Source organism: Gopherus evgoodei, chromosome 3 (genome assembly GCF_007399415.2).
Source record: "Gopherus evgoodei ecotype Sinaloan lineage chromosome 3, rGopEvg1_v1.p, whole genome shotgun sequence".
NCBI lineage: Eukaryota > Metazoa > Chordata > Testudines > Testudinidae > Gopherus > Gopherus evgoodei.
In genome coordinates, this window is record NC_044324.1 from 9,945,211 (window position 1) to 9,960,384 (window position 15,174).

General features: G+C 58.2%; 1 protein-coding gene across 2 annotated transcripts in view; it reads left to right on the top strand.

The window, feature by feature from the left end:
* Positions 1 to 15,174, top strand: part of LOC115647993 (cGMP-dependent protein kinase 1-like) — a 69,632-nt gene that overhangs the window by 3,155 nt on the left and 51,303 nt on the right. Inside the window, exons 4-7 of one of the 2 annotated variants that reach the window (XM_030555034.1) lie at positions 650 to 797; positions 5,366 to 5,500; positions 12,254 to 12,413; positions 13,464 to 13,630. In XM_030555034.1, the coding sequence (XP_030410894.1) occupies positions 5,413 to 5,500; positions 12,254 to 12,413; positions 13,464 to 13,630 (415 nt within the window). In that variant the 5' untranslated portion in view covers positions 650 to 797; positions 5,366 to 5,412. Of the gene's footprint in view, positions 1 to 649; positions 798 to 1,647; positions 1,943 to 5,365; positions 5,501 to 12,253; positions 12,414 to 13,463; positions 13,631 to 15,174 lie in introns of those variants that run through there. The other variant, XM_030555035.1, reaches the window with a different exon arrangement.

The window sequence follows — 15,174 nt, forward strand, 5'->3', positions numbered from 1 at the left end:
ACCCCTCAGTCAAGTCCTGCTGGGGTTCAGGGAGCTTAGACCCCAGCTTGGGGTGCCCTGCATTACACCACCCAGCCCAAACTGAAACCCAAAATCCCCGCAGCAGCTCTCTCCCTCTCCCCTCTCTTCTTCAGTCTCCCAGGCAGGTGTGAATTCTCCCAGCCCCCCTCCTGGCTCAAGTTACAGAACAGGTAGATTTCTTCTCATCCAGAATGTAACTCCCCTGCTCTGTCACATGGCCAGTGCCAGGTGCCCCCGAGGGAATGAACAGAGCAGGGAATCGTCCAGTGATCCATCCCCTGCGCCCATTCCCAGCTCCTGGCAAACAGAGGCTGGGACACCATCTCTGCCCAGCCTGGCTAATAGCCATTGATGGACCCGTCCTCCAGGAATTTATCTAGTTCTTGTTTGAACCCTGTTCTAGTCTGGGCCTTCACAGCATCCTCAGGCAAGGAGTTCCGCAGATTAACTGTGCAGCTGTGTAAAGTACTTCCCTATGTTTGTCTTAAACCTGCCTGTCAATGTCATTGGGTGACTCCTAGTTTGTGTGTTAAGTGACGGGTAAATAACACGTCTCTATTCACTTTCTCCACCCCAGTCATGGTTTTATAGACCTCTGTCGTATCCCCCCTTCGTTGTCTCTTTCCAGGCTGAATGGCTCTAATGTTTGGAGTCTCTCCTCCGGTGGAAGCTGTTTCATGCCCCTGATCATCTTTGCTGCCCTTCTCTGAACCTTTTCCAGTTCCACGACATTGTTTTGAGATGTGGTGACCACGTCTGTGTGCAGCATTCAAGGGGTGGGTGTCCCGTGGATTTATATAGTGGCATTAGGAGATTGTCTGTCTTCTTAGCTATCCTTTGCCTAATGGTTCCTAAAGTATTCTTAGCCTCTTTGACCGCAGCTGCACATCAAGCTGAAATTTTCAGAGAACTATCCACTGTGACCCCCAGATTTTTCCTGGGTGTTACCAGCTAATTTCAACCCCATCACTGTATGGGTATGGTTGAGATTATGTTTCCAATGTGCATTTCTTTGCCATTTGATTGCCCAGCCGTGCAGTTTTGTGACTCTAACTCCTTGCACTCAGCTGTGAACTTAACTATCTTAAACAATTGTGTATCATCTGCAGAGTTTGCCACCTCACTGTTTACCCCCTATTCCAGCTCATTTATGACTATGTCGAACACACATACCCCTGGGACCGCCTATTTACCTCTCTCCAGTGACTGATCCAGGAGGGGACCTTCCCTCTTGCCCCATGGCTCCTTAGTTACCTTAAGAGCCTTTGGTGAGGGACCTTGTCAAAGGCTTTCGGAAAGTCCAAGTCATTCCTAAAACTATTACAGGAAATTCTTAGTCCATCCCCAGGCTATTCCCTGATGCCCCAGTGCCAATCTGCACCGTCCCCGCGGGCTCCATCAAGCAGCTGTGATGTGCTGTCACAACGCCCCGTCGGCTTCTTGAGACGGAGCCACTGGCCCATGTAGCCAGGAAGAGGCAGTGTGGTTTAGGGGTTGGAGCATGGGGAACTGGGAGTGTTCTCACTGTGTCCCCCCAATTTCCCCCCCAAACCCTTCTGAGCCTCAGTTTCCCCACCTGCTCTGCTCCCCCCAGGACTGTGAGACCTGGCTGGCTGTGTGCTAATTGCTGGCAGTGCTGGGCTGAGGCAGATGAGCCGGCTTTCCTGCCAGCCCCCAGTGAGGAGCTCCCCTCCCTGCCATCGCACATGAGTCAGAGCCTGGCTCTTCGCTCTGTCAGCATGTGGGAGGGAGGAGAAGCAGCAGACCGGGCTTGGCTGGGGAGATGCACCTGAGGGAGGGCTTGGCTTGGCCCGCCCATGGTTAATGTGTCAGCGGGCTGCCTCCAAGGGGCCCTGCGGCTAGGCCAGGGGCTGGAGGCCAGGGAGCCCTGCTGGGGAGTGAGGAGCGCAGCTGGGCACAGGTAGGTCGGCTCTGTGCCAGGGGGCAGAATCAGGGATGTGGGGGGAAGGGGTCTGGCTCTGCATGGCAAGGGGACCCGGGGGGTCCTGCAGCCAGCGATGCTGTGGGAGGAAGGTGCAGCCCTTTCAGTCTGATTGCTGCAAGCGCGCAGGAGCAGCTGCCAGCTTGTGGGGGTGGGGGTTAGTCCAGACCCTGGCACCAGTGGATGCTTGTGTCTGTGGGGGGAGATCTCGGGGCATTGGAGGGGCACCTGGGCAGGTGTGCCTGTGTCGTGGCATGGGTGTAGACACGTGTCCGTGTCCCTGGCCCCAGCAGGCCCCGCACGGCGGCATGGGAGCCCTGCGCAGGGCACTGCTTCTGCAGGCGTTTCCTTCCCACTCACCCTCCCTCGCTGACCTTTGCCTTGGAAGGAGCTGGCCCTTGCTGTGCTCACCGGGTGGGCCCCCGCCCCAGCAGGACATGCTGTGCTGCGCTGGGGCAACTGCAGTTTACTCCACCACTGCTACAAGCCTGAACTAAGAACTTTGCTGTCACTGTATGGAATGGATTCCATTTAACCAATTCTAGCTCTCAGCTCTACCTTTTTCCCTTTATGAATAAACCTTTAGATTTTAGATTCTAAAGGATTGGCAACAACGTGATTTGTGGGTAAGATCTGATGTGTATATTGACCTGGGTCTGGGGCTTGGCCCTTTGGGATAGAGAGAACCTTTTCTTTTACTGGGGTGTTGGTTTTCATAACCATTCATCCCCAGGATGGGTGGCACTGGTGGTGACACTGGGAGACTGGAGTGTCTAAGGAAACTGCTTGTGTGACTTGTGGTTGGCCAGTGGGGTGAAACCGAAGTCCTTTTTGTCTGGCTGGTTTGGTTTGCCTTAGAGGTGGAAAAACCCCAGCCTAGGGCTGTGACTGCCCTGTTTGAGCAATTGGTCCTGAATTGGCACTCTCAGCTGGGTCCCGCCAGAACCGCATTGTCACAGTCCCCAACGCAAAATTGATGCAGGAAGGGATGACACAGACATCACTGACCGCATCCCAGGAGCTCCCCATCCTTGGGCCTGTCTCACTACAGCTAGTGTTGGGCTAGAGGACGTACCGGTGTGTAACAGAAATGGTTTATTAAAGTCATGTTCTATATGGTCCCAGTTTATATCAATAATGTCACAGCCCCTTCCTGCACCCAAACTCCCTCTGAGAACCCACACCCTCCCCTGCACCCCAACCCTCTGCCCCAGCCCTGAGCCCCCTGCTGCACCAAACTCCCTCCCAGAACCCACACCCTTCACCTCCTCTCACACCCAACCCCCTGCCCCATCCCTGAGCCCCCTCCTGCACCAAACTCCCTCTGAGAACCCACATCCGTCACCCTCCCCTGCACCCCAACACTCTGCCCCGGCCCTGAGCCACCTCCTGCACCAAACTCCCTCCCAGAACCCACACCCCTCACCTGCTCCTGCACCCCAACACTCTGCCCCAGCCCTGAGCCCCCTTCTGCACCAAACTCCCTTCCAGAACCTGCATCCTGCACCCCCTCTCACACCCCAACCCCCTGCCCCAGCCCTGAGCCCCGTCCTGCACCGAAACTCCCTCTGAGAACCCGCACCCTCTCCTGCACCCCAACCCCTGTCCCAGCCCAGAGCACCCTCCTGCACCAAACTCCCTTCCAGAACCTGCATCCTGCACCCCCTCTCACACCCCAACACTCTGCCCCAGCCCTGAGCCCCGTCCTGCACCAAAACTCCCTCTGAGAACCTGCACCCTCTCCTGCACCCCAACCCCTGTCCCAGCCCAGAGCCCCCTCCTGCACCAAACTCCCTTCCAGAACCTGCATCCTGCACCCCCTCTCACACCCCAACCCCCTGCCCTAGCCCTGAGCCCCTTCCTGCACCAAACTCCCTTCCAGAACCTGCATCCTGCACCCCATCTCACACCCCAACCCCCTGACCCAACCCTGAGCCCCTTCCTGCACAAAACTCCCTCCCAGAACCCACACCCTTCACCCCCTCTCACACCCCTGCCCCAGCCCTGAGCCTCCTCCTGCACCCAAACTCCTTCCCAGAACCTGCATCCTCACCCCCTCCCGCACCCCAACACTCTGCCCCAGCCCTGAGCCCCCTCCTGCACCAAACTCCCTCCCAGAACTTGCATCCTGCACCCCCACTCACACCCCAACTCCCTGCCCCAGCCCAGACCCCCCGTCTTGCACCAAACTCCCTCTGAGAACCTGCACCCTCTCCTGCAGCCCAACCCCTGTCCCAGCCCAGAGCCCCCTCCTGCATCAAACTCCTTCCCAGAACCCACACCCCTCACCCACTCCTGCACTCCCAACACTCTGCCCCAGCCCGGAGCCCCCTCCTGCACCCAAACTCCCTCCCAGAGCCCACATCCTGCACCCCCTCCTGCACCTCAACCTCCAGCCCTGAGCCCCCTCTCGCACCCTACACCACTGCCCCATCCTGCACCCCCTCTTGCACCCCAACCTCCTGCCCCAGCCCTGAGCCCCCTCCTGCACCCAAACTCCCTCCCAGAGCCCACACCCCTCCCGCACCCCAACACTGTGCCCCAGCCCAGAGCCCCCTCCCACACCTCAACCCCCTGCCCCAGCCTGGTGATAGGGAGGGAGGGAGAGGGGAATGACGTGAACGGGTCAGGACAGATTCTGGGTTGATCTTAAATTCCAGAAGTGATCTTGTGCGTAAAAAGGTTGGAGACCACTGGGCTAGATGGACCTTTGGTCTGACCCCGCCTGGCTGTTCTTTGGTTCACTGATGCTGTTCACTCTTCCCTCACCCAAAGTGCCATGCAGTGTTGCTTGGTGCAGTTGAACAGCTGCTGTGTTCCACCCCAGAGGTGGCTGTGGGGGGAGCATGGGGGTAAATACAGTACCAGATACATGCAGGGTAATTTAAATTCCTTGGTGCCCCACAGTAGGGCGCTCACTCATTTAGTTACTCAGGGTTGCTTAGCTAAGGTGTAGAGCCAAGAATTCATGCCCAGGTATGTGGGGGTAGCGATGTACCACACTTAGGAGATGGGTAAGAAGTTATGGTGTGTAAAGCAAAGAGAATGTGGGGAGTTGGTAAGATTTATGAACCATCTATGTGACTCAATTTCCCCAGTCCCTGGGTACTGCTGCCAGCCCCTGGGGGTGAAGTGTTAATTCCTGCTCTGGGATGGGAGGTGTGAGCTGCTGGGATCTCTGGGAGATTCTGTTCAGGTTGCTGATTCCCCCCCGGGTAGTTTCAGCGGGACCTGGGATGCTCCATCCCATGGGTGGCATCGCCGTGTGGCGGGATCCAGGCAGAGGCGGCTGCTGTGCCATGCCAAGGGTCCCTGGGTGTATGCGCGGCTGGTGGTGACTAGGCCGGGGAGGGCAGGATTCGCTCCATCCTGCTAGTGCATGTCCCTGTCTGTCTCCAACAGCCCGAGGACAGCGTAGGACGGCTGCCCAGTCCCCCCCAGGCTGGGAGATGGACCAGAAGCTGCGAGAGCGGTGGCTGCAGGAGGAGCGGAAGTATCTGCAGAGCATGGCAAGGCAGAGAGGCATGCAGGAGCAGGGTAAGAGGGACGGGGTGCCCCGGGGGGGTGGGCATGTGGCTTTCCCTGCACCCCAGTGTACTGCTGACTACGGGGCTTACCTCTGAGTAAGGTAGCCCCCAGCCGGGTCCATCACTGGGCCCTGCCAAGCTCGGCCTGGCCTGGCTGAGGTTCCTTGTCTAATCGGTGTTTTGCACACAGGGCTGCCTAGCGGCTGACCAGTGACACACAGAGCGACATTCCATCCCCTCTGAGCCATTAGCGATTATCTTCCAACAGTCCCAGAAGATGGGAGAGAATCCAAAAAACTGAAAAAGGGCAAATCTAGCTCCAGTCTCTAAAAAGGGAAATAGGGACAATCCGGGGAATTACAGCCCAGTCAGCTTAAGTTCTGTACCCGGAAAGATAATGGAGCAAATAATTAAGCAATCGATTTGCAAACACCTAGAAGATAATAAGGTGATAAGTGACAGTCAGCATGGATTTGTCAATCCAACATGCTAGCTTTCCTTGACAGGGTAACAAGCCTTGTGGATGGGGGGAAGCAGTAGATGTGGTACATCTTGACTTTAGTAAAGCTTTTGATACTGTCTCGCATGACCTGCTCATAAACAAACTAGGGAAATGCAACCTAGATGGAGCTACTATAAGGTGGATGGAAAACTGATTGGAAAACTGTTCCCAGAGAGTAGTTATCAGTGGGTCACAGTCAGGCTGGAAGGACATAACGAGTGGGATCCTGCAGGGATCAGTTCTGGGTCTGGTTCTGTTCAATGTCTTCACCAGTGATTTAGCTAATGGCACAGAGAGCTCACTGGGGAAGTTTGCAGACGATACCAAGCTGGGAGGGGTCGCGAGTGCTTTGGAGAACAGGATTAAAATTCAAAATGATCTGGACAAACTGGAGAATGGGTCTGAAGCAAATAGGATGAAATTCGATCAGGACAAATGCAAAGTGCTCCACTCAGGAAGGAACAATCAGTTGCACACATACAAGCTGGGCAATGACTGCCTAGGAAGGATACTGCGGAAAGGGATCTGGGGGTCATAGTGGATCACAAACTAAATATGAGTCAGCAGTGTAACACTTGCAAAAAAAGCGAACATCATTCTGGGATGTATCAGCGGGAGTGTTGTAAGCAAGACACAAACAGTAATTCTTCTGCTCTACTCCGCGCTGATACGGCCTCAGCTGGAGTATTGTGTCCAGTTCTGGGTGCCACATTTCAGGAAGGATGTGGACAAATTGGAGAGACTCCAGAGAAAAGAAACAGAAATGACTGAAGGTCTAGAAAACATGACAACAGAACATATGAACGGCTGCGCTGGGTCAGACTAAAGGTCCATCTAGACCAGTGTCCTGTCTTCTGACAGCATCCAGTGATCCATCCCCTGTCGCCGGGGGCAGCGCGTGGAGACACCCCTCTAGGTCGCAGGGCTGTGCTGTCCGCTTCTGGGAGCAGTGCGGACCCAGGGTCCCTGCTCTCCATACCCTCACAGTGCCTCCTTCACGCCGGGGAACAGTTGTTCCCTGGTGTGAAGGAGGCGCTGGGAGGGAGCGGGAAGACCCCCTGCAGTACCCTCGGGGACCCCAGTCTGAGAAACACTGGTTTAGATAATAGTTAGTCCTGCCATGAGGGAGGGGACTGGAGCAGGTGACCTCTCGTGGTCCCTCCAGCCCTATGATTCTGTGACCTCCCCCTCTGAGTTCTCCATTCCCCACACCCTCGCTAACGAACCCTGGGGATCCAAGCCCTTTGTTCGGTACTGCCGGGGGTTCGTCAGAGTGCAAGGGGGAGGGGCACATCTCCTCTGGCCCCAGGGCTGTGGCAGGAGCTGACAGGAGCTCTCAGCCTTCCACCGCAGCAGGCTGGGCCGGAGGTGGGATCCAGGGACAGCCCAAGGTTCGCCATTGCCAGGGTCTCCTGTCGTTCCGCTGTCACGCTGCTGGGGAAGTGCCATGCTGACCAGTCCGTTACACGTCTCTGACTCATGCTGGTTTTCTAATGACAAAGAGCCATCCTGGAACAACTGGGTCGTCTGGCTGTGGTCGGTCTAAAATCCTCGAGTCGTCGTCTTGTTCTGCATCCGCCATCTGTAGGGTTTGCTGGGTTAATTGTTCTTTCTGTTCTCGGTTGCAGATGGCCACGGTTTCTGCTGAACTCTCCTCTGTCGGTCTCGATCACGTAGGATCTGGGCGCCGAATTCTTTTTATTTATGACAGTTGGGGCTGTCTGGCCTTTTTCTTCATCCAGTTTGACATGAACGTGGCCAGTAGGTCTGTCCCCGCAGGTCTCTGAGTGACGCCTGTTGTAAAAGCATCTACAAGCTTGTGTGGCTGTTTTATCTGATTGGCTGGGCACTTTGTAGGCAGGGTCGTTTCCAGAGCTGGCACAGTAGTTCTGAGTTGTCTTCCCGTCAGGCGCTGTGCTGGGCTGTATCAGTAGCTGCTGCTGGTGTTTAGCTGTAGCTCAGGAGAGCAAGGAATGGATCTTCCTGCTGTGGGTTTTCTTGGCTGTCTGCAGAGCTCTGTCAGCCTCTCCATTTGCTTGTGGGTAACCTGGGCTGCTAGGAAAATGATCAAAGTACATTTTGTCCATATGACGTTATCGACATAAATTGTAACCATACAGATCATTGGCTCCATACTGGTATCTCAATGTGTTTATTCCAAGTAGCCTCAGTAAAGCGTTTGGGCAGCTTCTTGAGAAGGGGCAATTCTCAGTAAGTGCCCAACCAAGAAACACTTACCGGACAATGGACTTTGGGAGGCTCCAATCCACATCTGAGCTGTCCTGGGAAAGTTCCTGGTGTTGGCCTGTAAAGAACTGATCATCATGGACATGTGACTTGCCAATGTGACTCCAGGCTCCATCTTGCTGCTGTGATTGTCCACAGGGCAGCTTGACATGCATCCGACGAAGTGGGTATTCACCCACAAAAGCTCATGCTCCAAAACGTCTGTTAGTCTATAAGGTGCCACAGGATTCTTTGCTGCTATAAAAGGCTGCTGCATCTCCTCCATTTTGTCTTCAGTCCTGCTTCTGACCTCTGGAGGGACTTTGCTATAAACAGAAGCTCTGAACAAAGGACTGAATGACCCATCCCAGCGGGGGATGTTCTCCAGAGACTTGATTTGAACCTGCAAGTTTACTCCATCACTGCTACAAGCCTGAACTAAGAACTTTGCCGTTACTGTATGTAATTGATTCCATTTAACCAATTCTAGCTCCCATCTATATCTTTTTCCTTTTATTAATAAATCTTTAGATTTTCGATTCTAAAGGATTGACAACAGCATGATTTGTGAGTAAGATCTGATTTGTATATTGACCTGGGTCTGGGGCTTGATTCTTTGGGACGAAGAGAACCGTTTTCTTTTACTGGGGTGTTGGTTTTCATAACCATTCATCCCCAGGACGAGTGGCACTGGTGGTGATACTGGGAAACGGGAGTGCCTAAGGGAATTGCTTGTGTGACTTGTGGTTAGCCGGTGGAGTGAGATCAAAGTCCTTTTTGTCTGGCTGGTTTGCTTTGCCTTAGAGGTGGAAAAACCCCAGCCTAGGGCTGTAACTGCCCTGTTTAAGCAATTGGTCCTGAATTGGCACTCTCAGTTGGGTCCCGCCAGATGCAGCATCGTTACAGTGGTGCAGTCAGCAGGATCCACAGAACCAGGTCAGTTAAGCTTTGGGTCAGAACCCCACACTGTCCAAATTTGAAATTGGGGAATGGGAGTTTTGTTGGTTAAAGAGCAGTTGCAATGGGTGAGCAAAGAGCATATGAGGCCTTGGCAAAAAAGCCCTGGAAGATTTGTGTTCAGAAAGGGGATAAGCTTTAGAAAGAAAGCTACAAATCAAGAACTGAGAGAGCTGTTAATGGCCAGTGATCAGGAGGCAGGAGCACAGCCCTCACCTGATACTACAGAAACTGCAGAAGGAACTGGAATGCAAAAGGCAGCAAATAAACTGGAGCATGAACAGAAACTAGCAGATCTTCGATTGCTGGACAAGCAAAAGATGGCCGAGGTAGAGAGAGAAGCCAAAGAGTGTATGGCTGAATGGGAAAGAAGGAAGGAGGCTGATGAAAGAGAGGAAAGGGCTCGTAGGGGGTAGGGGGCGTCCGGAGCTGCTGGCTGCTGAGGAGAGGGTTCGCCAGATGCGACAAGAAACGGCCAGATGCGGCTCCAAGTCAAAAAGCAAGGGAAGAACAGCAGAAATTGTATCCTCTTGAAAGTCCAGTTTGTAACAATGTTGGTATGTTGTGTAACTCTGAGCAGTTGTCTGGGGGTAACCAAACGTACCCCAACACGGCCACCTGTTATGTCAGTGCTGTTACTGTGAGGTCAGTAGAAGGTGGCTCCATAAATTGTGCCAGTGCTCTGTATGGGAGTGGTCATGGAAAATTCATAGAGTGTAAAAGTCAATGGTAAAAGCTGTTTAGGGCACATTATGGCTTCTACCATCACTCTTGTTAAAGCAGATCTGGTCAGAGAGGAAGATTATTTACCAAATCAGTGTGAATGTTGTAGTCCCCTATGGCCATGTCTACATCTAAAATTTTGCAGCGCTGGTTGTTACAGCTGTATTAGTACAGCTGTATAGGGCCAGCGCTGCAGAGTGGCCACACTTACAGCAACCAGCGCTGCAAGTGGTGTTAGATGTGGCCACACTGCAGCGCTGTTGGGCGGCTTCAAGGGGGGTTCGGGGAACGCGAGAGCAAACCGGGAAAGGAGACCAGCTTCCCCGCGGTTTGCTCTCGCGTTCCCGGAGCCACCCTGCAAACCGCAGGGAAGGAGACCTGTTTGCTCGGGGTTCCGGGAACGAGAGAGCAAATCGGGAAAGGAGACCAGCTTCGCCGCGGTTTGCTCTCGCGTTCCCGGAGCCACCCAGCAAACCGCAGGGAAGGAGACCTGCTTGCTCGGGGTTCCGGGAACGAGAGAGCAAACCGGGGAAGGAGACCAGCTTCGCCGCGGTTTGCTCTCGCGTTCCCGGAGCCACCCAGCAAACCGCAGGGAAGGAGACCTGCTTGCTCGGGGTTCCGGGAACGAGAGAGCAAGCCGGGGAAGGAGACCAGCTTCGCCGCGGTTTGCTCTCGCGTTCCCGGAGCCACCCTGCAAACCGCAGGGAAGGAGACCTGCTTGCTCAGGGTTCCGGGAACGAGAGAGCAAACCGGGAAAGGAGACCAGCTTCGCCGCGGTTTGCTCTCGCGTTCCCGGAGCCACCCTGCAAACCGCAGGGAAGGAGACCTGCTTGCTCGGGGTTCCGGGAACGAGAGAGCAAACCGGGAAAGGAGACCAGCTTCGCCGCGGTTTGCTCTCGCGTTCCCGGAGCCACCCTGCAAACCGCAGGGAAGGAGACCTGCTTGCTCAGGGTTCCGGGAACGAGAGAGCAAGCCGGGGAAGGAGACCAGCTTCGCCGCGGTTTGCTCTCGCGTTCCTGGAGCCACGCTGCAAACCGCAGGGAAGGAGAACCGCTTGCTCGGCGGTTCGGGGAACGAGAGAGCAAACCGGGAAAGGAGACCAGCTTCGCCGCGGTTTGCTCTCGCGTTCCCGGAGCCACCCTGCAAACCGCAGGGAAGGAGACCTGCTTGCTCGGGGTTCCGGGAACGAGAGAGCAAACCGGGAAAGGAGACCAGCTTCGCCGCGGTTTGCTCTCGCGTTCCCGGAGCCACCCTGCAAACCGCAGGGAAGGAGACCTGCTTGCTCAGGGTTCCGGGAACGAGAGAGCAAGCCGGGGAAGGAGACCAGCTTCGCCGCGGTTTGCTCTCGCGTTCCTGGAGCCACGCTGCAAACCGCAGGGAAGGAGAACCGCTTGCTCGGCGGTTCGGGGAACGAGAGAGCAAACCGGGAAAGGAGACCAGCTTCGCCGCGGTTTGCTCTCGCGTTCCCGGAGCCACCCTGCAAACCGCAGGGAAGGAGACCTGCTTGCTCGGGGTTCCGGGAACGAGAGCGCAAACCGGGAAAGGAGACCAGCTTGATTACCAGAGGCTTCCTCCTTCCACGGAGGTCAAGAAAAGCGCTGGGAAGTGTCTACACTGGATTACCAGCGCTGGATTACCAGCGCTGGATCCTCTACACCCGAGACAAAACGGGAGTACGGCCAGCGCTGCAAACAGGGAGTTGCAGCGCTGGTGATGCCCTGCAGATGTGTACACCTTCAAAGTTGCAGCGCTGTAACTCCCTCACCAGCGCTGCAACTTTCTGATGTAGACAAGCCCTATGAGTTTACTGTGCGTGTGCCTTTAGCCAGAATCCACCTCGAATGGAACAGTGCTCAGCACGCAGTGATAGCTGGGGTAAGGAAGTTATTGCCTAAGGATCTTTTCATTGGGGAAGATGTTAAAGCTTTGTTCAGTCCAGGTAGCCGTCACAGGACAGGAATGATCTTACACTTGTGTCTATTGTGGGCAATGGTTTGCCTGGGGAGGGATTCTCCAATTTATTTGTCTGAGGAGAAGAGCTGTTTGGCTGTGAATGAAGTGTCTGAATGTCTGTCTGATGTCTCAGGAGTGAATCGGGAAGTAAAGCACAGAAAGTTTTCATTAATCAGGACAACGTTTCTCAGGAGCAGATTAAAGTGTATCACAGGTGTACCACTGTGACAGTGTTTGTGCACCGATACCCAGCTGCCAGGCTGGTCATAGCGACCGCCCGGGGCCCACCCCACAGGACTCCTCACCTAGACGCAGGCGGGAGGGATAGGAGTGGGTGTGATAGGGCGGTTACTGGGGGGCGCTGGGCAGGTACCTCATGCACTTCTCTCCCCACTGCCACAGGCGGGGCACCAGAGGACCCCAGAGGCGGCGTGAGCAGGGAGATCGCAGACCAGGCTGATTCCAACGGCGGCCGGAGGCCGAGCAGGGCCCAGCCCATTGTCCCCGAGCCTCTTGCTAGTGACGAGGCCCTGCAGGTGCCTCACGTCCCTAAGTCACCCAGGTAATCCCTTGGGCGGGGCAGAGAAATCCCAGCCAGCCAGACTCCCCCTGGCGCAAGGCCAGCCCTGATCAGGCTCTGGCAGGGGCAGTGTCAAGGGTTTCCAGGCGTCTGGTTATTAACTGGAATGCCCAGTTGAAAAGTGACCTTGGAGGGTCCAGTCAGCACTGCTGATCGTGCCATGAGAAGTCCAGTTGGCTGCAGCAGCTGGCTCCATGCAGCTCCTGGGAGCGGCCGGCATGTCCCTCCGGCTCCTAGGCGCAGGGCGGCCACAGGGACTCTGGATGCTGTCCCTGCCCTGAGCACCGGCTCTGCAGCTCCCATTGGCTGGGAACCTTGGCCAATGGGAGCTGTGAGAACAGTGCCTGCAGTGAGGGAAACGCGCAGAGCCCCTGGCCGCCCCTGCGCCTAGGAGCTGGAGAGACATGTCGCTGCTTCCAGGCGCTGGCTGAGGTCAGTGCCGCCTGGCTGGAGCCCACAACCCCTCCCCAGCCTGGAGCCCCCTCCCATGCTCTGACTCCCTCATCCCCATCTCCATTCAGAGCCCACACCCCCCCAGCCCAGTGAAAGTGAGCGAGTGACAGAGGGTGGAATGGCATGAGCCGGGGGGGGCGGGGCTGCAGAGAAGGGGTGGGCCCAGGGTTTTCTGTAGTCAGTAAATTGGCCCCCCCAGCAGTGTCCCCAGCACAGAGGTGGGCACGGTGGGGCTGGGGGGTATTTGTACTAGGCCAGGCTGAGCCCTGGGGTCCTGCTCCGGCCCCTGCAGCATTGCTAGGGGAACAGCCACTGTATGGCGCTGTAGCCAGGAGGATGTGGCATTGTGCTGGGACCTATCGTTCTCAGGGGTGGGGGGTCCCGCGGTGTGTACAGGGTCGTGGTTGGGCCCGGGACACCCCTGCTTTAACCAGCCCCGACCGTGGCAGGTCGCTTCCTGCACCTAGGCTGAGTGGGGTTTCAGGGCATGGCCTGGTGGCTCCCGCACGCTGGGTTCAACGGAAGGGACCGGCCCCACCCCTGGTTCCAGCCCCACCCATCTCCTTCCCTTCCTCCCAGGGACCGCAGCCTGATTGCAGGGGCCGTGGAGCGGAATGACTTCCTGCGACTCCTGGGCGAGGGCCAGGCAGACGCCCTAGTGCAGAGCTTCCTGCCTGCCTGGCACGGCCCGGGGCACACGGTGCTGGCCGAGGGCACCGACGGGGATGCCTTGTACATTGTCGCTGGTGAGCACTGGCCCCACTCTGTGCGTGCGTGAGCGTGTGAGCCAGCCCTGCCCAGCCCCGCCCCACGTGTGCCGGCCCCGCCCCGTGCACGTGAGAGCCAGCCCTGCCCAGCCTCGCCCCACGTGTGCCGGCCCCGCCCCATGCACGTGTGAGCCAGCCCCGCCCAGCCCTGCCCCACGTGTGCCGGCCCTGCCCCGTGCACGTGTGAGCCAGCCCCGCCCAGCCCCGCCCCACGTGTGCCGGCCCCGCCCCGTGCATGTGTGAGCCAGCCCCGCCCAGCCCCGCCCCACGTGTGCCGGCCCCGCTCCATGCGTCTGTGAGCCAGCCCCGCCCAGTCCCGCCCCACGTGTGCCAGCCCCGCCCCGTGCATGTGTGAGCCAGCCCTGCCCAGCCCCGCCCCACGTGTGCCGGCCCCGCCCCGTGCACGTGAGAGCCAGCCCTGCCCAGCCTCGCCCCACGTGTGCCGGCCCCGCCCCATGCACGTGTGAGCCAGCCCCGCCCAGCCCCGCCCCACGTGTGCCGGCCCCGCTCCATGCGTCTGTGAGCCAGCCCTGCCCAGTCCCGCCCCACGTGTGCCAGCCCCGCCCCGTGCATGTGTGAGCCAGCCCTGCCCAGCCCCACCCCACGTGTGCCGGCCCCACTCCATGCATGTGTGAGCCAGCCCCGCCCCACGTGTGCCGGCCCCACTCCATGCATGTGTGAGCCAGCCCTGCCCAGCCCCGCCCCACGTGTGCCGGCCCCGCCCCATGCACGTGTGAGCCAGCCCCGCCCCGCCCCACGTGTGCCGGCCCCGCCCCGTGCGTGTGTGAGCCAGCCCTGCCCAGCCCCACGTGTGCCGGCCCCGCCCCGTGCGTGTGTGAGCCAGCCCTGCCCAGCCCCGCCCCACGTGTGCCGGCCCCGCCCCGTGCGTGAGTGAGCCAGCCCTGCCCAGCCCCGCCCCACATGTGCCGACCCGGCCCCGTGCGTGTGTGAGCCAGCTCTGCCCAGCCCCGCCCCACGTGTGCCGGCCCCGCCCCGTGCGTGTGTGAGCCAGCCCCGCCCAGCCCCGCCCCACGTGTGCCGGCCCCGCCCCGTGCGTGAGTGAGCCAGCCCTGCCCAGCCCCGCCCCACATGTGCCGACCCGGCCCCGTGCGTGTGTGAGCCAGCTCTGCCCAGCCCCGCCCCGCCCCACGTGTGCCGGCCCCGCCCCGTGCGTGAGTGAGCCAGCCCTGCCCAGCCCCGCCCCACATGTGCCGACCCGGCCCCGTGCGTGTGTGAGCCAGCCCCGCCCAGCCCCGCCCCACGTGTGCCGGCCCCGCCCCGTGCGTGAGTGAGCCAGCTCTGCCCAGCCCCGCCCCACGTGTGCCGGCCCCGCCCCGTGCGTGTGTGAGCCAGCCCTGCCCAGCCCAGCCCCACGTGCGCCAGCCCCGCCCTGTGCATGTGTGAGCCAGCCCTGCCCCACGTATGCCGGCCCCGCCCTGTGCATGTGTGAGCCAGCCCTGCCCAGCCCCGCCCCGCCCCACGTGTGCTGGCCCCACCCCGTGCATATGTGAGCCAGCCCTGCC